Source organism: Lithobates pipiens, unplaced genomic scaffold (assembly GCF_037356315.1).
Source record: "Lithobates pipiens isolate NorthernLeopardFrog02 unplaced genomic scaffold, aLitPip1_a1.2 Scaffold_18, whole genome shotgun sequence".
In the NCBI taxonomy this organism is placed as follows: Eukaryota; Metazoa; Chordata; class Amphibia; order Anura; family Ranidae; genus Lithobates; species Lithobates pipiens.
This window is the reverse complement of record NW_027507758.1, coordinates 108147676-108175396: the sequence shown is the minus strand read 5'-3', so window position 1 is coordinate 108175396 and position 27721 is coordinate 108147676. Positions and strand designations below refer to the sequence as shown.

General features: G+C 44.2%; 1 protein-coding gene across 5 annotated transcripts in view; it reads left to right on the top strand.

The window, feature by feature from the left end:
• Positions 1-27721, top strand: part of EHBP1 (EH domain binding protein 1) — a 724273-nt gene that overhangs the window by 2204 nt on the left and 694348 nt on the right. For all 5 annotated transcript variants that reach the window (XM_077485988.1, XM_077485986.1, XM_077485985.1 and 2 more), the window contains exon 2: positions 72-455. In XM_077485988.1, the coding sequence (XP_077342114.1) occupies positions 352-455 (104 nt within the window). In that variant the 5' untranslated portion in view covers positions 72-351. The remainder of the gene's footprint in view (positions 1-71; positions 456-27721) is intronic.

Here is a 27721-nt window from a genome sequence, read left to right as displayed (position 1 = left end):
CTTAGACGTTGCTTCATGATGTCAAATATTAACAGCTTTCTCTCTCCTGCTTCCTCCTTTGTCTGTACCAGTCTAGCTGTACGGGTTCCACGTCATTTCGCCTGGGAGGAGAGCTGACTTTCCATGCAGCGGGGACTTCCTCTCCCTCAGCCATGCAGGAGTCTCCTAAGCTGGCTGTCTGCCTTGTGAAGAGGGATCAGCCGCCGGTGTCTCTGATGAGTGCGTCTGGACAACAGCCTGCGTTTGGCACCCTCTGCCCTGCGACACACGCCACCTTGTAAGGCTGCTCGGAATAATACAGAAAAGACGTCTCCCCCCCCCCCCCACACCGCTCTGGTCTGATCTTGGATCATGGCTTCAGTATGGAAGAGGCTTCAGCGTGTGGGCAAACATGCCTCCAAGTTTCAGTTTGTGGCATCTTACCAGGAGCTGATGGTGGAATGCACTAAGAAATGGTCAGTGACCGCCGTGTAAACGTTTTCTATTTGTATAGCTGTCAGCAAACACACGCTAGTCGTAAATTACAAGCTGTGTCAGGAAGCACAGAAAATTCCTAGTCCATTGAGCTGTCAGTCATGCCCATGTGACACCGGTGACTGTTGTGTGGCACCTTCTGGCATTCCTGATTTTTTTTTTTTTTGGGATTTTTTTTTTTACTTATTTCATTTTCTGCCAGCATCTTCTTCTATAGAATGAATGAATCCTAAGGGCTCATCTACACCACAATCTCTGATGTGCAGTTCCCATTACACGTTTACGTTATTATTATTGTTATTATTATACAGGTTTTATATAGTGCCAACAGTTTGCGCCACACCTTACATTGGGGCAGACAGTACAGGTACAATACAATTTAATGCAGGAGGAATGAGAGGGCTCCGCTCATTAGAGCTTACAATCTAGAGTGCATTTTTTATCTTTTATTTTTGGGGCATTATTTTATTTTTATTGCATTTACATGTATTCATGTACATTTACATGCAAAAAAAATAAAAAAAGCACACTCCTTTTTATAAACGCACATGAAGGCACCTCAGTGGTGTAATCTAAACTCATTTAAAATGCATTTATTTTTCTAGCTTATGTGTTCATACTGTGTATAAAGCGATCTTTAGGCCTCATGCACACTGGACGTTTTTTGGCGTTTTCAAAAATTTAAGTGGTGGTTTTTGTTTTTTTAGTTATTGGATTTTGTTTATCACAAACAGCCGTTCTGTGATTTCAGGAAAACATGAATATTATTAAAGAGAAGTTCCCCTTAAAAAAAAAAAAAAAAAAAAAAAAAATAAGTCAGCAGCTACAAATACTGCAGCTGCTGACTTTTAATAATCGGACACTTACCTGTCCAGGGTCCAGCGATGCGGGGGAAAGAAGCCCAGCTCGTTCCCCTCTCCGCTCGGTGGCGCCGGCATTCTAACTGTGGACACCCAGCTGCTAAGCTACTAACGTTTTTATAACGTTTTTTTTTAACGTGCAGTGTGCATGAGGCCTAAAGGTTAGGTTGTGTGTTTTATTTTTTATTTTTTTAACCAAACATGTTATACTTACCTGCTCTGTGTAAGGCTACTTTTACACCGGGGCGCCGGTCACGTTGATGGTAAAGTGCCGCTAGTTTTACCGTCTCTTTAGCGGTCACTTTTCGCTCACTAGCGGGGCACTTTTAACCCCCGCTAGAGTTCGAAAAAGGGTTAAAATCGCCCGCTAAGCAACGCTGCTGAAGCACTTTGGAAATGCTGCCCATTGATTTCAATGCAGGGGCGGTTTAGGAGTGGTGTGTACACTGTTCTCGCTCTGCCCCAAAGATGCTGCTTGCAGGACTTTCTATCCTGCAAGCACACCGCTCCAGTGTGAAAGCACTCACTGGGGAGACTTGACAGGCGCTTTACAGGTGCTATTTTTAGCGCTAAAAGTGCCTCAGTGTGAAAGTGGCCTAATAGTTTTGCACAGTGCAGCCTCAGTCCTCCTTTTCTCAGCCCCCCCCCCCCCCCAACAGTGCCACCAATAGCAAGCCACTTGCTGTGGGGCCACTGGTGCATGCTTGCTCTCGAGCCCCCAGTCTATACGTCCATAAGACACATAGAGCCGTGGTCAGCCCCGCTCTCCCCATAGTTGCTTACTGGCTGTGGTTGGCAGCAGTGGCTCCTGTTGCTGTGTCTCAGCCAATGAGGAGAGAGAGACACGGGACAGCTGAGGCTTCCATGCATGTTGCTGAATCGAGGAGTGGCTCAGGTGAGCACTGTGGAGGGAGCAGCACACAGAATGTTTTTTTACCTTTGTGCATAGAATGCATGAAGGTTAAAAAAAACCTTCATCCTTTACAACCACTTTAAAAACACATTCAGTCTAATGATACAGTGCAAACGCACATGCAAGAAAAATGAATGTATTCCAGGGAGTCTATTTTACACCATTGTGGAACTTTTCATGTGCGTTTAAAAAGGGGGGGGGGGGTGGGGGAAGCACGGCATACTGCATTTTTTACACACACATAAACACACCACGTGCATGTAAATGCAACTCGGTAAAAAAATATCACGAAGCCTAAACACGACAAAAATGCACCATAAATGCGTGTATATGCACATGCGGAACTGAATACTGATACTGTGGTTTAAATGAACCCTTACAGAATTGTATTTATACACCTTTGCAGTGCATTCATGTGCGTTTACATGCCTTCCAGTACGTTTACCTGTGAAAAAAGCAGCATGCTGTACTTTTTAAAACGCACATGAATGCACCACAATTGTGTAAACTAGGGTCATCCAAAATAAATGTATTTTTCTTGCATATGTTTTCATACTGCATTTAAAAAAAACATGTTGAATGGTATCTGGTATAAATGAGCCCTTAGTGTATAAATGTAAAATGCATTGGAAGTGCTAAACATGAAATGTGCGTGAACCACAGCGACCAATCCGAGTTGCAGATCAGTGTAAGATCTCCGTTGCTATGGGTTGCTGCACTTGGCACATCGTTCTTGAAGTTTGAACTGATTTTATAATAAACGGTTCTAAAATGAATGAATGAGTAGAAATATATGATTTGGTTCTAAGTAGTTGTAGTTTATGTTGTGGAAGGGCAGCATGGACCATTGTGATAGTAAAGATATGATGTTGGCTTGTTATGATAGATACATTTACTATATACTTTTGATCACCTGCTTATGTATACAGTTTGGATTCTTTTGTTTGCTGATCTGATGCTTGTGGTGTTCAGTAGAATGCTTTAACTCTGAGATGGGTACCTGTGCTATCCTAATTATTGTTACAAATGAATACTATGCAGTTGAACGCTGGTAAGCATGCTAAAATAACAGGGCGAATGATACAGGTGGGCAGCATGGTCTTGTTTTTTTTTTTTTGTCATAAACATGTTGTATATGTCTTGAGACCCATATGGATATATAATGTATATAGTTGGAGTTATGGATAAGCGGCTCTTTAATATTCTGCGATCTATGAGCTGTAAAAGAGAATTTCTGCCCTCTGTCATAAGATAAGGAACAAACCCCTTGTATTTTGGATTGTAATAAAAGTGATGACATGGGAATACCTACTGTATTAAAAGAAGTATGGCCAAAGCTGTTTTGGTCATGCTGCTCTTGTGGGTCACAGAAGTGCTCTCACTTGTGCTCTCCTGTGACCCAGAATCAGCCAACAGTGAGCTAAAATCACTCTGTTGGCTGACATCAAAGCTGCTCCAGGTTCTGGCAGGATCCCGACTATACTGTCAGGACCCACCCAGATCCATGAGCAGCAGCTGGCTCAGCCTCTCAGCGCATTGCTGAGAGGCTGAGCCAGCCTCTCCCAGCGCTCCAGTGAGCTCTGGAAGAACAGTGCAGAGAACAGTGACTGAGGGGTTGATTTACTAAAACTGGAGAGTGCAGAATCTGGTGCAGCTGTGCATGGTAGCCAATCGGCTTCTAATTTCAGCTTTTTCAATTAAGCTTTGACAATAAGCCCCTGTTCACATCGGAGTGATTTGACATGTCAAATTGTAGCCTATTGCCAGCAATGGCACTGTCCCAATTGGTGCACCAATTTCCAAAATTAGTTTCTGTACTACTTTTGGCGACTGCAGGGTGCGATTTTAATAGACGTCTGTGCAGAAACCCGCACAAATGTCTCTGAAATTGCCCCGATAAACGCGCACAATTTCATTCCCGCTGTCAGTGTGAACCTGGGCTAAATGTGGTTTTAATTTGGGAAAGTCCATTTGTTCCAAAAGCAAATGTTTACTAGTGTATGGCCGGCTTAAGTCTGTATTGCTTTTTCCTACGACCGGTTGCCCGTTTCCCTGGCTAGTATTCGTATGCAGTTCCTTCTGTAGTGCCCAAGTGGTGCTGCATGGTGAGTGGATATGATAATTTGTTGATTCCTTTCCTGGTGCCTGTCCCTAAAGGCTTTTTTTTTTTTTTTTTTTTTTTTTTTTAAAGAAGGAAGCAACAATGTAAAGGTAATTTTCTCCAAAACAGTAATTTTTTATTTATTTTTTAACTATACAAAAATACATTTTCTTCAAGTTGTCATTACTAAGGGGATGCTACAGTACAGGGGCAGAAATTGGAATGGGAGATTGAAATTTGCACAGTGGCTAAGTGGTCAGCACTGCCGTCTAGCAGCACTAGTGTCGTTGGTTCGAATCCCAACCACAACACTAGCTGCCTGGAGTTTGCATGTTCTCCCTGTGCCTGCCTGAGTTTCCTCCCAGTACTCCAGTTTCCTCCCACACTTCAAAGACATGCTGGTAGATTAATTGGCTTCTGTCTAAATTGGCACCAAGTATGTATGTATATGTATGAATGTCAGTTAGGGACCTTAGACTGTAAGCTCCATGAGGGCAGGGGCTTGACAGCATTATGTTAGTAGTAGTAGTAGTACACGTGTAGTACTCACAATTTATACAATAGGAATGCTGTGCAATTAGACAATCCAAAGAGGCGTCGCTACTTTCTTATGTAATGGAAACTGCTGGGGACAATTTACATGCACCTTGGGTTCAGAGTTGGTATCCTTCTGGTAATACTTCCCATCTTTGGCTCCCCGATTCCTCCATCCAGCCACTGGAAGCGAGGCAACCTTGTGTAAGCTCCAAGTCCCTGTAGTTAGAGCTTACACATGGTTGAGGACTTCATATGACATTGCTGGACTAATCGCCAAGCGCTAGCACTGTCACATGAGTGGCGGGAGTAAATTCCTTCATATGGGGAAGTACTGAGAATTACTGAGTATTTTATTTGCCCTAGCGGCTGAACACCTCAGCACAATGAAGGGAAAATGAGGGGATTCAAGTAGATCTGCTGCTTTCCCTGCATAGGCAAAACAGGTTTGTGGTATTATTTAACTGCAGGGCCCTATTAAGACGGGCGCTGAGGATGCGAATTGCCCATTTGGTTATGCAGCTGGAGCTGTCAGGTGTTGCACGCAGGCGCTCCAATGTAAGTCTATGGGAATGCAGAAATTGCACAGACACAGCTCCTCATCCTAATTGGACAGGTGTGCGGGTCAGCAGATCGGCTACCTACTTCCAACACTTGGCAGCTCCAATCGCTTAAAAAAATGGCCTAGTAATGGACCTGAGTGCCCATGTGAATGTGGGCACGCTCACCGTAGTGTGATTTATATTTTCTTGAATGTCGGAAGCAGCGATTTCGATATGCTGTCTATTATTCCAAGTTCATATGACATGTTTTCAGCTGAATAGAACACACACTGATGTCATTCGGATGGATGAATAATCATGTCGCAGACACAGCTTAGTGTGCCAGATTTAGCTCCTGCAGGAAAGGCTGTTCATCTCTTAGGTGATCAGGGCCATGTAAGCAGGTCAGAGTATAGTGCTCATCCCCGACTGCAAGAGCCCACTTCTGTCTGGTCTGCTAATGCATGTTCTAACCCTCACCTGTACCATATATGACCCCTCTGGTGGTGAGTGGTGTCTCCTGGGCAGTAAGCTGCACCTCTTGCAATGATTTAAATACAGCTAATCCTGGAAACCATTTATTCCCTAAGAGGGATATGAAGGACGAATCGCACCTTACTCCTCTACCCCTAGACCTAGCAAGCATTTAACCCCTTTATACTGGGATGGGGGTGATAGCACTGCAAGGGTATTTTTTGTTCTGGTGCCTGTAGGTGCACCAGTTTATTCTAGGGGGGTAGTAGCATGACAGTTGCCTATTGCAATTTGTTAGTCCATCATATAAAAATTGGAATGAATTAAAGCTGAACTCAGGCAAACCACTACATATACTGTGCAGTTAAAAAGCAAATGCGGGAACAGGTTTATCTGTCAAAAGACTTGTAATCCAGACACTCCTACCAGAAAGAACAGCCAGATCCTTGACCTCCTTTGCTGCGATAGCAAGGTTAATGCTCAACGCTGGGAAATTTAGAAAATTCTCCCTTGCAGTGGGGCTGTGCCTGCACTGCGGAGGTTGACTGCTCATTCGTTCTAAGGGAGAGTAAAAACATGTTTACTTTCCTGATTTTCCACTACCCTGGCAGACTGTCCCTTGGTGTCATCGCCTCCAATGCAGGGCTTGATGATGTCAGGACCTTAGACCGCTGGAGTATGGGGAGAAGACACTGCAGGGACTGGTCTAGAAGGCTGTAGGATCAGGTAATTAAAGTGGTACTAAACCATCACACCCCCCCCCCCCCCCACCAAAAAAAACCTGCAAGACAATAGCATAATGTGCTAGTAAGCATCACATGCTAGCACATTATGAAATACCTTAGACTGAAGCTCCAGCAGCTCGCCCAGTCACCGCAGAGGGAGCTGACATGTTCCCTTGACATTTCTTACGGGTTTGCGGGCTCCGGTGCTGTGAGCGGTCGGAGCCACAATGACATCACTCCCACGCATGCCTGTGGCAATCCTCCATTCCGGAAAGTTCAGTCATGAGCCATCAGACCTTCAGCGCGCATGCGCTGCTGACTTTAGGTGACCGTGCAGGTTTAGGAGATATTTATTTTACCTACAGGTAAGCCTTGTTATTGGCTTACCTGTAGGTAAAAATGACCAAGCGGGCAATACAACCGCTTTAAAGTGAAACATTAGTCAGAGAATTAAGTCCTGCTAAATCACTTCAGGCTGACCCTCTTTTACAGGTATAGCTATGTTAAATATTAAAAATAAGTGCCTATACTGTTTAAAATCCAATAATACTGTCTCACCCTGCTCTGCACATAACCAGTTGCTTTTCATTTTTAGGCACTGCTGAATTTGTAGAGTCCAATCTGCTGACAGCCTTAATGCCTATTTAAACCCTCCTATCCTTACAGCCAAGGGAGCTACATCTGTTTGATCTGCAACTGCCATGGTTCTGCATTTGTGATCAGTGATGACACCAGCCATTTGATGGTTTGACATTTTGGTTGCGGACACAAGCAAATGTGACAGTTAATCCCGGCATTCCAGGAATGTAACTGTTTTTTGAAACTGTGAAATTGATAGGCTTAGTTCCGCTTTTATGATTTACTGCTGTTCAGGGGCTCTGGGCTTCAGCAAAAAAGTAACCTTTAGCAAGAAGAAACAGGAACAATGCTGGAGCCAATTTACAGCAAACACTAATTTCGATAGCATAATAATGTGGAATGTATGTTCCTTGTTCCATTATTTTTTATGAAGTTGTAATGGGTAAAGTTCCACTTTAAATCTACTTTTTATGCCTTCTAGACCTTAACGAGCAGGTAACTCTTGCAGTACAACCGCAGCCTCACTGCAAAGGAGAATGGGTACGTTTCCTGGAGTTGAGCTTTAACCAAGAATTCCTATTGGATGATAAAGCTGCAGCAGAACACTGATAAGGTCATCCCTCTCTGGGTGTTCCTCATCGGCACATGTGTGCTATTGTACAGGGGATTACAAAAGCTACTTAAAAAGCTCCATGCACATTGGACGTTATAAAAACGTCAGTAGCTTTGAAGTGAGTCGTCAACGTTTTTTTTTTTTTTACATTTTTGTAATAGCGTTTTTCCTCCGTTAGCGTTTTTTTAGCTTTACTTTTTATTTTATTTTTATTTTTTTATTTTAATGGATCAAAAAACGTTAAACGCTGGTGAGCCACGTTTTTGAGTGTTTATCAACGTTTGGCGTTTTTTGTGTTCAGAAAAACAAATCTCTGAACGTGATTTTTATGGCGTTCAAAAAACAGCCCATAAACTCCAAACATTTGATAAACATCCAAAAACGTCCATGTGTGCATGGACACATAGGATAACAGAGGGGAGTTTGGGCATTTTTTTTTAACAGTCCATAAACTCCCAAAAACGACCGTTTATGAGCTTCGGTGTGCATGGAGCCTTTAGTTACATGTAAGGCCCCATGTACACGGGACGCTGCTAAACGTACGTTCAGAGGCAGTTGGACGCTTTTTTTTCAACTGCCCTTGAACTCATTCAATGTTATCCTATGTGACCATGTACACAGTCTCGTTTATTGCTGTTTTTAGGCAGTTTCGTTTTATCAGTGTTTCTTCAAAAGCAAAAAAAATGGGTTCAGACGCTGAAGATTTCTACGTTTCAGACACTAAACGTGGCACCGGCGTTGTGCATTTTTCGTTTATAAGCTTTTTTAAAGGTACCCTATATTTTTGATCTGAAAAGACAAAAATATGATGGAAAACAATGAAAAAACATTTTACATAAAAAAAAAGTTTAAAATGATTTTAATTACTTGCGATGGTTCATAGACCATATATAGCCCTTGATGCAATGGAATACACCACTAGCATTGCTGTATCCAAATTTTATTTGGAATCTGACCCATATGTTCAGATTTGGTGGTACTTTTTCTAGTAGAAGGTCAAATATGGCAATGGACGTGCGTGTGAAATGAAAAAATATTGTCGGGGTAGGTACGTAGCTGTACATACATGTTGGAAAAATGTATCCTACCGACATTTGGTGCGCAATCAATGGATGAGTCCAATAGCGACAAACTCTGACTCTGGACCTAGCATGCAATTTTCTACGTCGTTCTAGCCTCATCAAGAGCAACGTCAGGAGCATTTCCTCACATATGCTTATTATGGGATCCATTGCAAAAAAAAGCACAGAAATAGAGGCAAATACAAGTATACAGCTGCTCTCTCTGCTGCTGCTACTCACTCTGGTCAGAATGGCTGAAATAGTTAAATAACAATGTTTTTTGAGCTTGGGGGGTCTTAATGAGGTTATCTTAATAAACGCTTCTAGACGCAAACGCGCTAAAACGCCGCTAAATGCGGCATGCAAACGTGGCACAACAGGCGGTTCTAAACGCCGGTTTTAAGTTCGTTCAGAGGAGTTTGCCCCAGCACCCCGTGTACATGGAGCCTAACCATACATTTCATTTTATTTATAGGCTAGCTCACATTATTACAGGTTAGGAAAGTTGTGCGTGCTCCCAACCTGCAGGAAAATGCTCTACTCTTTAGCAGCAGACACGCGGGGGTGCCCTTGACTCTTAATAGCATGCATTGGCAGACGCGGCTTGTAATTGTGCCACCATGAGGCTTGGTGCAGCTTTGAAAAAAAAAAAAAAAAAGTCTAGGAATCCTTTCTCTGCGTTTCTGCGATCGGGGCAGCCCATTGAAATGAATGGGCTGGTACTTGCATAAGTGTGTAACTATCCTTAGGTCCCTTCCACACAGGGCGGGCTTCGTTGGAGTCTGCCTGCTCAGCGGGTAATCTTTCTGCTGATCCCTGCTGAGCAGGCAGATGTCAGGTCCGTGTCTGCTCCACTTATGCAGACGCAGACACAGCCCATTTACACCCAACTACCGTCCGATCCGATTCCCATCTGTCTGTTTTTTAGTGGACAGGATCGGATATTGGCAGGTGTCAACGAATGCCGCTGCATAGAGGAGACTGGAGGGTCCAATCATGTCCACCTGAAAAACTGACAGGTGGACCCAATCAGTACACCTGTGTGCAAATGCCCGCCACCGGTTCACATTGATGTGGATTGGCATGCGATTTGACACACCTATAATCGCATGTCGAATCAGTGTGATGCCGCACCTATTCCCAAAAGTAGTTTCTGTGTTAATTTTTGCGACTTTGGGTGTGATTTCAATGAACATCTGTGCGGGAACCAGCACAGATGTCACTGAAATCGCCCCCTGAAGTCAGACTGGCATGCAGGTATGAAATCATCATCATTCAGCTGAACTTGCACAATTTCAATCCCCCAGCAGTGTGAACCTGGGCTAATGGTGTTTTTGTATATATCTGCTTGAAGATTTGAGGAGCATGGGCATTTCTAATGACAGTTCCTGAACATTGGCAACTGTACCGGGGGAGGGGGATGTGCAATTGACAAGTATGCATTTGTGTGTTTATTGAGCAGCTTGAGTCAATACAGGGCTATAACGTTGCAGCCGAACAAATCGTTCTATACACATCAATAAGTGAAAGTGTCCATTTTCTGAAGGCCTTGTTTTACATCGGGGGGGAGATGCTGACCATTCATAAGACTCCATTAAGTAGAACGTATATCTGATATTTGCTCACCTCAATTGACTCTCTGTAGCGGGCCTGTAGACTACTTGGCATTTTACATGAAGCCATTAGCTTTCAGTGGTTCATTGATCTCCAGGTAATGCCAACAAAGTGCAACGTTGTACAGAATTTTTCAAACATTTGAAATTACCCTGCTGCAGTTTGGTTCCGGGATTGATTAAGTTGGGTCTTGTGTCAGCATCGGGCCGTGCCTGTGGTTTTCTTGTAACTGGTGTTCCGGGAGGTCTGAAGGGGCCAGCAGATGAAAACCTGTACTGAGGGCCCTGGAGGTGTCCACTGCCGATTTTCCTTCAAGTATATTTCCACTTTTGTAGCTAAATTTGAGATAACACCTACTTTTATATTTGTTACATGTTCTCATTCACATAGTATAACTTATTAAAAAAAAAATAGTTAACCGCTCTGCTTAGCCTTTTAGATGCCCTTTTCTGATAACTCTTGCAGTGAAAAATTCTACTAATGCTAATTATACATGGGCTGAATATCGCCCGCTTCAGCAGGAACTGGGCAACGTTCGCTCAGTGTGTACAGCTGTCTTTTTGGCAGAAGCTGATCTAACGACCAACTTTTGTTGAAGAAAAATGCTGAAAAACCAGCATCCGATCAGCCCTTGCAGCCAATGGCTGTGAGCGCTGATCAGTGTGTTCTGGATCTTCACACCAGCATCACTTGTTCAACCTGCTGGGTTGAACAAAAAAAAACAAAAAAACGAAGTCTGGCCATACACTGTTCGAATCGTTAATGGGAAGCCTTGATAAACCAAGTTGATCGATCAACTTGGGTACAACCAGCCTGCCGGATTCTCTTACGATTATCGCTATTGGCTACTATAGCTGTCTTCTCCCAGTAGGTGCGTCTGCCTCCGCCTGCTGGGAGCAGACAATAGCTTGGCTGGAGGGATTCCTCTGTCAGCAATAGCCATGTTGATGGGGGAATCGTGCAAACTTTTTTCCTGCAGGAAGGAAATTTGCACCGCGTATGGTCGGCCTAAGCAGTGGGCTCTGGGCTTTTGTTCTCTCTTATGTTGGGGCTGGGGAGCTGTTTCCCATAATTAATTAACCCTATCTGTGTTGTGCTAGCAGATAACATTATCAGTTGTATACTAGATTTGAACACTTATAACAAAGAGTTAAAATGGTTGTAAACCCTTAAAAAAAAATATAAAAAAAACCCTGCAAGATAAAGGCATAATGAGCCAGTAATCAAAGCATACTAGCTCCTTATGAATTACTTACATGAGATCGAAGCCCCCACAGTGGTCCTCATTCACCCCCGCAGTGGTCCTCATTCACACTTTCGGCTTCGGCGCTGTGATTGGCCGGAATTGTGGTGACGTCACTCCCGCGTATGCGTGCGGGAGCCACTGGTAACAGTTTGCTTAAGTGTGCATGTGCCGATGATGTCCCTGCAAATACAGGGGTATCTCTTAAACCATGCAGGTTTAGGAGATATCCAGTGTAGCTACAGGTAAGTCTAATAATATGTCTAATTATAGGCTGTAGTAAAAAGTGGTTGTAAAGGGTTTACAACCACTGTAAAGGTTTAGGCCGGCCATAGATGGTTTGAATCTTTGCCAGTTCAGCAGGGGCTGGCTGAGATTCAAACTATCTATGGGCAGGCTAATTGTACCCAAGTCGATCCATCGATTAATTTTGGTACAACCAGCATGCCAGACTTTTACATGTGGCTATAGCTACTAGCAATAAACGCTGTGTTCTCCCGGCAGGGATGGCTCCCAATGCCGCCACCGGGAGAACACAATCGCTCCATGGGAGAGATTTCCACATCAACACTGACTGTGTTGATGGGGGAATCGAACGATTCTTGAAAATCGTATCATCTATGGCCTGTTTTAGAAGTTGGACTTCTTCATTGTATGTTAATGAAAGGAGGCTGAACCTGTCCTTGGCATCTCTAAACTTGTGCAGATGCTTGTAGTCAACCATGACACACCTTTACCTAGGAAGCATCAAAAAGGTAAGATGTTTTCACCAATTTGACTGAAAGTGGAAATAAACTTTCAAAGCCCAACTCATGATAAGTTGAAGCTCCCCCTTGCAGTTGGGCTGGCCCCACACTGTAAATGCTCGTTTAGGCTTAGGGGGTGGGAAAAAGCAGTTTTACTTACCAGTTCCCCTGGTAGGTGGTCCTCCACTATGCTCAAGTGGTGGACTGAACCTCAGCGCACTCGCTCCTGCTTCCTCATTCTTTACACTCACGCTCGCTCCTACTTCCTCAGTCGTCACGCTCGCTCCTACTTCCTCAGTCGTCACGCTCGCTCCTACTTCCTCAGTCGTCACGCTCGCTCCTACTTCCTCAGTCGTCACGCTCGCTCCTACTTCCTCAGTCGTCGCGCTCGCTCCTACTTCCTCAGACGTCGCGCTCGCTCCTACTTCCTCAGACGTCGCGCTCACTCCTACTTCCTCAGACGTCGCGCTCGCTCCTACTTCCTCAGTCGTCGCGCTCGCTCCTACTTCCTCAATCCTCACCTAGGCGAGGATGACGTCTGTTTGGCCTGCGCACCTGTATGCAGCCTACTGGAACAAATCACCTCCCATGAGGAGGTAGGACCAGTCTCAGTGTAGTGGGGACCCGGCTGAGAGGCATCTGGTAGTCACAGCCATCTCCTAAATCCAAGATGGCTGTGCTGGGGATCCAAAGCACAGCAAATGGCTTTGGTAAGTACCTGTTTGTTAAAGCGGGAGTAAACCCGCTAAAGTTTTTTTATTTATTTTTTGACCTGCAAAGGAAAAGGCATAATGAGCTAGTATGCACCGCATACTAGCTCATTATGAAATACTTGCCTTAGAACGAGGCTGCGTCATCTGGCCCGATCCACGGCGAGGGAGTTGACATGTTCCCTCTGCGTGTCTTCTGGCTATCGTGGCTCCGGCGCTGTGAGTGGCCGTCTGCCGTACTTTCGGTCGAGAATCCCCTGTGCGCATGCGCCGCTGCATTCAGCGACGCATTGCGAGGGTAATATCTCCTAAACTGTACAGGTTTAGGAGATATTATTTTTTACCTATAGGTAAGCCTTATTATAGGCTTACCTGTAGGTTAAACTTATTAAAATGACTGTACAACCGCTTTAAAAGTCAGCAGTTACAGTATTTTTAGCTGCAGACTTTTTATTATTTTTTTAATAGCTCTGGGTAAAGTTTCTCTTTTAAATAGATTCCCCAATAGTCATGAAGAAAATAAATACACTGTGTGTGCACCAAATGCCTTTTCCAACCCTGTTCTTACCTTGTAAAAGTAGAAGCGATGACATCACTGTTGTGTACAGAGAGCAGATCTGTGGGAGGAGCCCAGCACACCCCACCCACTACATGCTGACTGCAGATAACTACAGGAGGTGGGGGGGGGGGGGGTGGAGAGAAGACCAATCTCCCTGCACAAGGAGGGGGAGCAGCAGTGACCGGTCTTTATTACAGAAAGCTCCTGCATAGAGATAAAGTCTCACTCTGGCTTACTGTACAGATCTGGAAGAAATACACAATATATTGCATTGACATGCAGTAGATTGGAGGAAGTAACCTATTACTTGCGAATCTGTGTGCCCAGATTCACTTTATAATGAAATGCTAAATTAATTATGTGACTCTGTTTTGAATAATTCTCTAGTATCTAGAGCTCTCAGCTTGAAGCAGCTTTCTGCTGTAGAGTCACACATTTAAATAGAAGCCACATAAGCCAGCTGATTCTTCCTTTGTCAATTACTCAGCAGTGTGCAGGTAAAGGGGACGCTTCGTTCAGACTAGATTTGTTGTCATGAATTTTGCAGTGCAAGCTGACCTGCATGTGTCACCGCACATTGCGTGCTGCGCATTGAGAAAAGTCCTACAAGCTGCATTTTGAGTACGTTGGCTTTCAGTTTAGCAATAACTTCAAATACTCTTTTCAGAAATGACACCTAAAATGCACATCAACACAGTTGAAGCAGAATTGTAGGTATGGAATTGCATTGTTACATTGGTCCAACTGGGATCAGTGTAGTGTAGTGTGGTGAAGTGTTCATATGCCATATCTGTAGACTTGTTGTGGAAGCAGAGAATCACTGTAGTAGTCACTGTCAGACTCGGCTGATCGCAGATTGGGGAAAAGAGCCAATAACCGCGACCCTTTACCACTTGATTGGCTGTGTCCAATGACAGCGGGTCACGATGTAAACACAATCTGGTTATTGGCTTTCCTTTCCTCATGCTTACCACGTGAGGAAGGGAGACTAGTGTCCATAACCGGCTTGTGTTAAAGGGATATCTACACTGATAATCGGGCCCAGATTATCAGAGTCCTGATTATCAGTCCAGTGCCTCCTCATCAGTGCTGCCTATCGGTGTCGCCTCATCAGCGCCATTTATCAGTAGAGCTGCACGATTCTGACGGAGCGATCACTTGTAAACAAACCCGGTTCCTCTCTCCCCTCTGTGTACTGATCAGTGGAGGGGAGAGATCGGATGTAGTGCCCATAGCGCTGCTCTGTGACAGTCATCCCTCCATACCCAGTCAATACTCTGCCATGCCCAGCCATACTCTGCCATGCCCAGCCATACTCTGTGATACTCTGCCATACCCAGCCATACTCTGTAATACTCTGCCATACCCAGCCATACTCTGTAATACTCTGCCATACCCAGCCATACTCTGTAATACCCTGCCATACTCTGCCATACCCTGCCATACCCTGCCATACCCAGCCATACCCAGCCATACCCAGCCATACTCTGCCATACTCTGCCATACTCTGCCATACTCTGCCATACCCAGCCATACTCTGCCATACCCAGCCATACTCTGCCATACCCAGCCATACTTAGCCAATATTACAGTGGGGGGATATGTCCATTACAGTGGGGAGATTGTGGATATTACAGTGGGGACTATATGGTGGTGGAATTTTAACAGGTTTTTGCAAATTCAATTATTATTTGCTGATCCAAAAAATGATCCGATCCGTGACTCTGATCCGAGGAACGATCCGATCCGTGGTTTTTTTGATCCATTGCACCCCTAATTTGTACTGTATTTTCAGATGAAAACTGTACAGATTAAACTAAAAACGTACGTTCTGGTATCATACGAGAATTTTTTTTGTGTTTGTCCCTTTGGAAAATTGCGAACGACAGCTGTGTACTAACGATCAGATTATCGCGCATGATCGCTTCGAAAGTGATATATTTGGTATTATATTCTGATCGTGTGTGCTTGGCTTTAGATGCTGAGTCAGTATTCATCTGTGTCCTGCTGTGACATAGCAGCTTGTAATGCATACAGAACGGTTGTTCAAGCTGTCAGTCACTCTCTGTTTACTTATGGGAATCACTTCCCAGCTACTACAGCTCAGAGGAGCAAATATTATAATTGGTTTATATGAAAAAGGTCAATTAGTTATCATGTCTTCATCGTCCTGGCATTAAAACCTAATGTATGCATGCTGTTGGTATTCCGATATATAAAGTAGAAATAAAAGCATACCACAAGCTTCTAGTAAAAAATTAAAAATGTATATAAAATCTTGGACTCCTTAATGCACCAAAGATTTTGTATGTACTATTTCTGCCAGAGCTTGGCAACACACACCTATTGGCAAGTGTCGCTGAGTGGCACCCCAAAAATTTAAGGCAATGCAGCTTGGGTGCTGTCTTTTTTTTTTTTTTTTTTTTTTTTTAATTTTTTTAGGTTTTTGGTACATTACTAGTCCATATAATGTTATTATTATTATTAATATATATATCATTTTTTTTTTCTTAGGGCTTCCTTAACCACTTTCAGACCGGACCATTTTGCTGGTCAATGACCAGAGGTCTTTTTACAATTTGGCACTGCGCTGCTTTAACTGGTAATTGCGCGGTCATGCAATGTTGTACCCAAACAAAATTTGCGTCCTTTTTTTCCCACAAATAGAGCTTTCTTTTAAAGGTATTTGACTGACTCTGCGATTTTTATTTTTTGCGATATAAACGTAAAAAGACCACAAATTTTGAAAAAAAATGATATTTTCTACTTTTTGTTATTAGAAAAATCCAATAAACTCAATTTTAGTCATACATTTAGGCCAAAATGTATTCAGCCACATGTCTTTGGTAAAAAAAAAAGTCAATAACTGTATATTTATTGGTTTGCGCAAAAGTTGTCACATCTACAAACTAAGGTACGTTTTCTGGAATTTACGCAGCTTTTAGTTTATGACTGCCTATCTCATTTCTTGAGGTGCTAAAATGGCAGGGCAGTAAAACCCCCCCCCCCCAAATGACCCCATTTTGGAAAGTAGACACCCTAAGGAAATTGATAAGAGGCATGTTGAGCCCATTGAATATTTTATTTTTTTGCCTCAAGCGATTGAATAATGCCAAAAAAAATTTTTTTATTTATTTTTTTACACAAAGTTGTCACTAAATGATATATTGCTCACACATGCCATGGTTATATGTGGAATTGTACCCCAAAATACATTCTGCTGCTTCTCCTGAGTACGGGGATACCACATGTGGTTGACTTTTTGGAAGCCTAGCCGCGTACGGGGCCCCAAAAACCAAGCACCGCCTTCAGGATTTCTAAGGGCGTACATTTGTAATTTCACTCCTCACTACCTATCACAGTTTTGAAGGCCATAAAATGCCAAGATGGCACAAAACACCCACAAATGACCCCATTTTAGAAAGTAGACACCCCAAGCTATTTGCTGAGAGGCATGTTGAGTCCATGGAATATTTTATATTTTGCCACAAGTTGCGGGAAAATTACAAACACAGAGTTGTCACTAAATGATATATTGCTCACACATGCTATGGGCATATGTGAAATGACACCCCAAAATAAATTCTGCTGCTTCTCCTGAGTACGGGGATACCACATATGTGGGACTTTTTGGGAGCCTAGCCGCGTACGGGGCCCCGAAAACCAAGCACCGCCTTCAGGCTTTCTAAGGGCGTAAATTTTTGACTTCACTCCTCACTACCTATTACAGTTTTGAAGGCCATAAAATGCCAAGATGGCACAAACCCCCCCCAAATGACCCCATTTTGGAAAGTAGACACCCCTAAATTTAGGGGTACACTAGTGAGACTCACAGGTAAAAAAGCACCTAGGCTGTCAGCGACTGTATCAAAACGCTACAAAAAAAACTGTTAGCGATGGCAGGGATCAGGCCTGACTCTGCGAACGCTGCAGTTATGTGTGTTGTGTTTTGTAAGTGACAGTGATCGATCGATACTGCACTTGGGTGGGCTGGGCTGGGCTTGGCAGAGGGGCTAAACGCAAGTGCTAGCAGGTATCTGGGCTGATCCTGCTAACAATGCGTTTTGGGAAACCTAAACTGCTGGCGACGCTAATATAGATCTGATCAGATACTATATTACTAAGGGAGGTGTATGCTTTGCGCGTGGGTGTTAGCGGTACTGGCACTAACCTGACGCTGCCTGGGGCGACGCAGACCCTATCTGACCCTCAAACTTATATCACCCGCCGGGTGATCAGGGGGTTAAACCTTTATTAGGTAATAAATGGCGGGTGCCCTGAAACTATAAAAAAATAACTAACCAACCAGCGTCACCTGTAACAGTTATATGGTGATCACTGGTGAAAGGGTTAACTAGGGGGCAATCAGGGGGCTTTATGCGGTAGTATATGGGGGTCCCTGGCGCTATAAAAAGCTGCGGCGAACCTAAATACCTACCTGCCTAACTAGCGTCACCTGTGACACTAATACAGCGATCAGAAAAACGATCGCTTATTAGGCTGGGTTCACACTGGAGCGATGCGGGAACGCCACGAATCCGCGGCGGGTTCCCGCATCACACTGCCCTATGCGAACTGCTGGGAGTGTCAGTGAAATGTTAATGACACCCCCAGATCAGTTCGCATATCGCAGTGCGATCTGCAAACTCGGACAGGAATCGGATCGCATGGTGTGAACCCCCATGCGATCCGATTCTGCTGCGGACCAAAAAAAGGGTCCCGTGCGAGTCTGCGGCGGGTGCAGCGGGTGCGACGCGAATTCAGCCATACTATCTGTATGGCTGAACTCGAATCGCACAGAGATCGGATGTGATTTGCACTGCAGTGCGGTGCGAATCACATCCGTTCTCATAAACCGCTGCAATGTGAACCCAGCCTTAGTGACACTGGCGACGGGGGGTGATCACGGGGTTAAACCTTTATTGGGGGGGTTAGGGGGGTACCTTAGAACTAAAGGGGGCTAACCCTAACTGCCCTAACAGTTATTACAGTCACAATTGACACCAATGCAAAAAAAAAAAAAAATGCAATTGGTGTCACTGTGACTGGGGGTGAAGGGGGGGGGGGTGAGAGTGTGCCTGGCATGTTCTACTGTATTGTGTAGTGTTGATGCAACTCACCGATCCTCTCTCCTCGGTGCCGGAACGAAAAATGCCGACACGTAGGAGAGATTACATCACTTCCTCTGCCTGTGTTTACATTACAGGAGAGGAAGTGATGTCACGCTTCACTTCCATTCGTCAGGAGCGATCGCGAGGGGGTGGCCATGAACGAATGGCCGCCCCCTCATCCCGGATCGCTCCTGAACGGATACCGACCGCCGCTGGCACCGGGGGGGGGCCCGATCGGGCCCCCCACCCGCGGGAAGGCAGGGACGTACAGGTACGCCCATATGCCTGCCCGTGCCATTCTGTCGACGTACATCGTCGTGCGGCGGTCGGCAAGTGGTTAAAGCATTATTAAACCCAAAAGCAAACATTTATTATATTATAGCTTACCAATTCTTAGATGTGAGGGCTGCTTTAGTTTTTATTTTTTTTAAACTTTCTTTACTTTATTTTCATCTAGCGATCCAACCAGTAAGTCTGTTTGTGTTCAATAGAACAAGCTTGAGATAAACCATTTACCACGGACGGGTAATTTCAATGGTCCGCTTTTATTTATGTAAACCCTTTTATCCCAAAAGGGGGAAAAGAAGGTTTGCTGTAACTGATTATAAAGTGTAAGCTGGAGTTCTTTCAATTTGTTAGTGTATCTGGATCTGCTAGTGCATGCAACACCCCCCCCGACTGACCATGCTGCTATCCAAAGGTGCCCCTGTGTGCTCCTTTATCCAGAGTTGGGGCACTCTGATGCAGGAGATGTGTTTTTGATCACAAGGTTAAAGCAAAACCTAAATAAAGGGAACTGATGCAGCCACCGCATCTTTGGTAAACTACAATAATATTACATTTTTGGTTTTGGGTTTAATACCACTTTTAGGCCCCTTTCACACTGGGGCAGGAGGAGCGTCGGCGGTAAAGCAAAGCTATTTTTAGTGGCGATTTACCATCGGATTTGCAGTGATATTCAGCCGCTAGCAGAGCCAGTTTTACCCCCCCACTTATGGCCCAGAAAGTGTTAACCACTGCAAATCGCTTCTGCAGAGGCACTTTGCCGGCGGTATTGCCGCACTGCCCCATTGATTTCAACCGCTCCTTCACCGCTCCAAAGATGCTGCAAGCAGGACTTTTTATATTTTTTTATTTTTTTCCTGTCCTGCTAGAAAAGCGCTCCAGTGTGAAAACCCTCGGGGCTTTCACATTGGAGAGACAGCAGTGGGTGTTTCAGGTCGGTTTGCTGGTGCTATTTTTAGCACAATAGCGCCTGCAAAACGACCCACTTTGAAAGGGGTCCTAAAGTAAAATAAAACTTTTGCCCTTTTTTTTCCTTATGGTCCCTCAGGAGGTTTATTTCATAATGTGCTAGTAAACAACGCATATTGGCACATTATGGCATGCTTACTTACCTGTCAAATGAAGCCCTCCAGTGCTGTGGTGTCAGAGCTCCAGCTGATCCTAGGTGCTTCCATATTTGCCAGGTTTTTCTTCTGGGTTTGCTGTGTTCGGCAGCTTGAATGGCTGGGCCGCAATGACATCACCACCCACCCCCCCCCCCCATGCATGCACAGAGTCACTGCATCACGGAGTGGTGCCGTAATTGTAGTCTGAGCTGCGCATGCATGGCCCAGTGTGCTTTGTCACTGACAGGCAGGGAGAAGAATCTTTGATGGAAGACACCACTAGACAAGCCCAGCCTGTCAGTGTTTTTTCAACATTACGAGTTTAACTCTGCTTTTAACACAACACCTGTTAATGCATTGCACCAGGGTGCCATGGTCTGATTGGGCCCTAAATGACAAAGGTAGATAAAACTCGCGGTGCTCATACATTGAGATGTACTATATCATTTTTTTTTTTGCCCAGGCACTTCATTTTATGAGCAATGTGTACAGCAAGCTTTTACAAAGCATTGTTAAGCGGCTTTACGAGAGGATTTAAAGAAATCTTCGGCTTTTGTTGGGGATGTTAAAGAGGAACTTCAGTCATTTTTCTTTTTTTTATCTTTCCATCTATCAAATCTTCTGCCCTTGTTGTTTTACCTTTTGGATAGTAAAACATTTTTTTTTTTCTGCCAGTAAATGCCTTATACAGCCCACTTCTTGTTTCTTGTCTGGTAAAAAGCCTAGGCGTATGACATCATGACATCATGCACAGCTCTCATTTTGGTGAGAGTTTGCCAGGAAGGGAGGGGGGGATGAGTCATAAGAGGGCCAATGACAGCTATAGAGTTGGAGGTGTGGCTCTGTGTGTCTGTGTAAATCCAGGAAGTGAAAAGGCAGCAGCTTCAGCTGCCCACAGTTAAAATGGCTGCAGACAGACTCGATGGAGGGCGATTTTTGTACAGAATCGCAGTATATATAAAATAATATGCAAAGAGGTTGGAGGGAAGCTTCAAAATGGCAAGGATGTTTTTATTACAAATGATGTGAGCAGACTACAGTTCTTCTTTAAAGATAATAGGCGTATTGTAAGTGCTTACTTGCAGTAATTTTCCTTTCCATAAATTATTTAAAGGGTTAGTTCACCTTTACCAAAAAATTGCCTAGGCACGTAAGGGGTGCTTGTAGATAGAAACAAACTGTGGAGCTCTGACTAAAGTTGAATAAATCCCTTGCTTTAGGTGTGGGCCATTTACGTACCTCCTGAAGCCAGACATTTTACTTACTCCCCTGGCTATTGCTAATGTTGCTTTCACACCGAGGCATCAGCGGTAAAGCGCCACTATTACGGTGCTTAACTGTTTTTGCTGAGGTTTTCGGCTGCTAAAGGGGCACTTTTAACCCCCTCTAGCAGCTGAAAAAGGGTTAAAACGACCCGCAAAGCGCTGCTGCAGTGGCGCTGCCCTTTCATTTCAATGGCCAGGGGGCGGTTTAGGAGTGGTGTATATGCACTAAGACTGCAGGGGCGCTGTTTTTCTGGCGCTATTTTTAGCCCAAATGTGCCTTAAAAACGCTTCAGTGTGAAAGGGATCTTAGTGAGGCCTAGCCGTTATTACTCATTTCCTCCATCACAGGAGTGAGCTCTCAAATGTTGAGCCCAAAGCTACTGCATCAGGGGAGAGAGAGCATGTGAGGAGGCTTGAATCGGAGAAAAGGCTGTGATGGAGCTGAGCAGTAATGACTAGGCCTCACTTTCCAACTTCCTGGGTGTATACCAGTCTGGCTTTGGAAGATGCAGAAATGGCCTACACCTAATAATTCTGTAACGGCATTATTCAACTTTAATCAGAGTTGCACAGTTTGTTTTTATCTACAAACATCCCTTACCTGGATAGGCAATATTTTTGGGGTGAACTAACCCTTTAATGTATATTTGAATTTGGTAGAAAAGCTGGAGCGTTAGAATTACCTCAGTTGCCCCCCCCTAATTGCGAGTTCATAGCTATAAAAAAAGAATAATGTGGGGCTTACTCGGTGATAATAAACAATAACTAACTATAATGAACAAGTCTAATATAAAGTGCAATATTCAAGAAAATCTTCATAAAAAATGTGCAATAACATCAAAATTATTAACTTTCATGGAAATGTGCAAATATTCCTCAAAAATAGAGTGTAAAATGCGCCAAAGTGATAATTAGTACAAAAATCGTGTCCAATCATAGAATTCAGATAAACAGTTCATGAAGTAAAGTGTGCGTGTGCAAAAAACAATCCAATTCATCCAAGTGTTTCCACCATTCGCTGTGCTCTATTCGTTTTCCCCAGCCTCATACGGAGACCCCTACAGGTCAAGTCAAGCCTCTTTGTGGACGTAGTACTGATTCCACAGCAATCGATTAATTTCCAGAGGTATCCAAGACAGGACCACACCAGTATAAGGATCGGTTTCCAGGCTCATCAAATGCAGATTACATACAATAAAAGAGGGGGGCTCCATGGTGTAGTAATCCAGTGCAATTTATTAAAAAGACAAGTAGTATCTTACAGTTAAAATGGATCAATGCAGCTTCACAAATGAGGGGACTTGTGGTCTCGGCCGCAAACGGAAGTGACGACACCCAGCTCCCTTCTGACTCGTTGCGAACCACGTGACTTCATCAAAGATAAAAAATCCCAATAAGTGTATATTGATTGGATTGTGCAAAAGTTATAGCGTCTACAAAATAGGGGAAAGATTTAGGGGCTTTTTATAGATTTTTTTTTTACTACTAATATTGGGATCAGTGATTTTTAGCGGGACTGCGACATTACGGCGGACAAATCTGACTCTAAGTGAAACTTTTTGGTGACCAGTGACCCCAATACAGTGATCAGTTCTAACAAAAAAAAATACAGTGATCACTGTATAAATGGCTCTGGCAGGGAAGGGGTTAACACTAGTTGATCAAACTGTTAAGTGTTCCCTAGGAAGGTGCTTTCTAACTGTCGGGAGCGGACTGACTGGGAGTAGAGAGATCGCTGTTCCTGATCACTAGGAACAGCTGATATCTTCTCTCCTTTCCTGTCAGAATGGAGATCCCCCTTGTTTACATAAACAGATCAACGTTCTGCCTCTCTTTTCCCGCGATCGCGGGTGGCCGGCAGACATAGAGTCTGCTGGACTCGCGGGCGAGCTTCCGGCGGGAGCGCACGCCCGTTGTATCTAATGCACGAACCAATGTACATTTACGTCAGATTTCGCAGCCGGTCCACCCTGCCCAGTATATGTGCGGTGGGCAGTCCAGAAGTGGCTAATATAAAAAGCTTTTTGTGTGCATCAGCCCCCCTAATGCTTACCTGAACCCCATCTCTGTCCAGTATTGTGCGCGAGTCCCTTACCTCTCCCTCCTGATTTGGCTGAGGCACAGCAGTTGTGCATTGGCTCCCTCTGCTGTCAGTCAAAGTCAGTCAGCCAATCAGGAGAGAGAAGGGATGGGGCTGGGCCACAGCTCCATGTCTGAAAGGACACAGGGAACTGTGACTTGGCGTGGGTGCCCCCATAGCAAGCTGCTTGCTGTGGGGGCACTCGTCAGGAAGGAGGGTCCAGTCACGCCGAAGAGGGACCAGAGAAACGCAAACAATTTGCGCATCACTTTACATTATAAAGCATGACAGGTACAATGCCATTCAGTACAAGAGGGTTCTTCTGAGAGCTTACAATCTAATAGGGAGGGGAAAGTGTTAGCTCAACGTTGTCACTGCAAACACAGAGAATTCCACCCTGAGGAAGGGGGGAGTCTTTTTCCCCTGAACCGTGCTAGATTGACCATTTGTTGCTACTTTTAACCACTTTCAGACCGGACCATTTTGCTGGCTTAAGACCAGACCACTTTTTGCGATTCGCCACTACGTCACTTTAATTGACAATTGCGCGGTCGTGCGACGTGGCTCCCAAACAAAATTGAGGTCCTTTTTTTTTTTTTTCCCCCACAAATAGAGCTTAATGGTATTTGATCACCCCTGCGTTTTTTATTTTTTGTGCTATAAACAAAAACAAGCGACAATTTGGAAAAAAAACACATTATTTTTGCTATAATAAATATCCCCCAAAAATATATTTAAAAAAAACATTTTTTTTCCTCAGTTTAGGCCAATACATATTCTTCTACATATTTTTGGTAAAAAAAAATCGCAATAAGCGATTATTGATTGGTTTGCGCAAAATTTATAGTTTTTACAAAATAGGGGATAGTTTTATGGCATTTTTATGAATAATTTTTTTTTTACTAGTAATGGCGGAGATCAGCGATTTTTTTTTTTTTTTTTTTTTTTTTTTTTTTTTTTTTTTTTTTTTTTTTTTTTTATTATTTTTTATTTATTTATTTTTTTAATTGTGACTGTGACACATCGGACGTTTTAGACACATTTTTGGGTCCATTGACATTTATACAGCAATCAGTGCTATACAAATGCACTGATTCCTGTGTAAAGTACACTGGCAGTGAAGGGGTTAACCAGGGGTGGCAGTGTAGGGGTTAAGTGTGCCCTAGGGACGTGTTACTAACTGTGGGGGGCTGGGCTGTGTGCTAGTGAACACTGATCTCTGCTCCAATCACAGGGAGCAGAGATCAGTGTCACTTGTTTCTAGGCAGAATGGGGAGATGCTGTTTACATCGGCATCTCCCCGTTCAACTTCCCCGTGAGACGATCGCGGGTATCCCCTCGGTGATCGAGTCCGCGGGACCCGCGACCAGACTCACGGGGGTCCCGACCAGCAGGCACGCGCTCGATGGCAGGGCGGCAATTTCAACTGGACGTACCTGTTCAACAGTTTGCCTGCCCGTGCCATTCTGCCAACGTATATCGTTGTGCGCTGGTCAGGAACTGATTAATGAACAATTCCAAATTGACCTCTCGACATGCACTTGAAGATTGGGCTCTCCTTCCTTTTCTACCTCTGCTAGTATGTGGAAATTACCTCAGGGCCGTACCCAAAGGCAGCAGCCCAGGCCCCCAATAAAGGGCTAACTGCCTTTGTCTGGTGCAGTGGGGTAAAAAGCATCTGAAGAGAACTCCTTCCTATTTGCCCCCAACATCACCCAGCCACTGACCCACAACTGTCAGTCCAGCACGATCTCCAACCCTACAATGGTAAATACCTGTAAGGGTGAGCTGATGGGAGTATGAAAAGTTCAGTTGTTAGGTGAAGGCAGGATTAGCCTCCCATAAAGGGAATTTTTTATTTATTTTTAAATAACAAACGTTATACTTGTTTACCTCCCACTGTGCAGCTCGTTTTGCACAGAGTGGCCCCGAACCTGGTCTTCTGGGGTCCCTCGGTGGCTGTCTCGGCTTCCCCCCGCAAGTACTTCTCACGTTCATGCGAGCTCCCTCGCATGGTGAGAAGTGCTTGCGGGCGCGATCCCATGATACAGCCGGCGGCTATAGCCGCTCACTATATCCTTTTGTGTGAAGGGGGTGTGTGCCTTTCCTCCAATCAGCTCTCAGAGCTCTCCTCACTGATGTAACTTCAGCTCTCCACCCCCTGCTCCCCAGAGCTGAGAGATCCTGTGTAAATTCTGCACTTTGAATGGATGTAGGGGAAAGATGACTTTAGATAAACAGGTACAACTTATGTAGGAGGATTTGTTTCATACTCTGTGTATCACCTGAGGCCAGTCACTTCAATGGGTTTATGTGAAGGTTTACAGCCACTTTAAGAGCTGAATTGAAGGATTGCCTAAAAGTAAACAGAGTAGGAGATAGCTGGAAAAAATTGGGTAAAGAATTCCAGAGGATGGGAGAGGCTCTGTAGAAGTCCTAAGAGATTACTATGGGTAGACAAGGCAAGGGAGCTAGAGAGCAGGAGGTCTTGGAGTGGATGTTTCGGGTGAAGTATTGGGACAAGATTGATGCAGCTTCGGAAAGAGCTGCAAATGGCTTTGTGTAGTACAGAAAATACCTGTTGTCGCTCTTGCCAGAAATATCTTGTTCCTTCCTGCGAGATGCACAGACTATGATCTTTCCTCCCAGCTCTTGTCTGTAAACCACCTATCACCCTGCCCCCCCCATGGAAAGGAGATAAAGAGATGAGAGCGTTTGTAGTCCATATCAGGAAAGCAGCCTAGTGTGACGGCTATAACTAAAATGCGACTCAGCCATGTGTTTTTAGCACTTCCCAACTACAAATATAAGCTGAGCCTAAAGGCTTTGACAGTTGCCTGAACCTATATAGAAAGATGATCCGCACATCAATAGTTGCTCTTAAAAATCTTCATTCTTATTCCGAAACCACAGTCCACAACCATAGATAGGATTAGTTGATGTGTTTCAGCCTATGAGGTCTTAATCATAAACTCATTATTATGAGTTTATGACTAAGGCCCCTTTCACACATGAGAACCGTTGAGGTCCGCCTGTCAGTTTATTAGGTGGACCTGAACGGACGCTCCATGCAATTCTATGGAGCGACGGATGTGAGCGGTGACATGTCCGCTAAATTCAGATGGATGGAAACCCTATTTTCCATCCATCTGGTGGATCGGATCAATCCGATATCTCATAGCAGAGATCTGACAGGTCCATCTCTCCACAGTGAGCAGAGACGGACCTGTTATCCGCTGGCTTAATGGGGATCAACAGATCGTTCCCCGCGGAGCAAATGGAGTCCGTCAAAAATGGACATTATGTGTGAAAGGGGCCTCATAGGCCGAAACGCGTCAACTGATCTCCTCTGTGGTTTCTGAATAAAGATGTTTTTTTTTTTAAGAACAACTATTGGTGTGCGGATTATCTTTCTATATATGCACTCAATGAAACGTCTGTGGATCGGGCACCCAGAAGCTCTTTCCTCTGTATGTTGTAGGGGTAGCAGGCAGCACTGTTGCTTGTGTTTTGAAAGTTGTCTGAACCTAGCTGAAGGCTTTGTAAAAAGTTTATGAAAGCTTGTTGCACACAATAGTTTCTTAGCAAATCTGATGTGTCTTGACTTTGTCAAAGAATACTTCCAGGCATGGCTATTTTATACATAGTTGCATTGTGATACCACTGAAAGCTGGAAATCACTGACGTAGACACAATGACTCCAGTGATCTCCACTTGCTTCCAGGTCCTGTGCCAAGAGGCTGCAGTCCTACTTACTGAACACAGGAAGATGACCACTCTGTACTGGCACCATTCTCTCTTAGGCTTTTTCTTCTATTTCCATCGTTTGATACAGCCAGCAAGTCTGTTGTTTTTCAAAAGCACAAGCTCTCCGGCAGAATGTATCAGTTTACTTGGATGGCACAAACCATTTAACACTGGCAGAGGACAGGTGCCTAAAATAAGCTTGTTTTTATTCATGTAAAACCTTTATCCCAAAATGGAAATAAAAAAAATAACAGCTGGAATGGTTTATAAAGTGTGAGCTGGAGTTTTGCTTCAATTTGGTAGTGTATTTAAATCTGCTAGTACAACTTACCCTCCCCTCCCCCTCAGACTGACAATGTTAGTGCCTGCTATGCTCCTT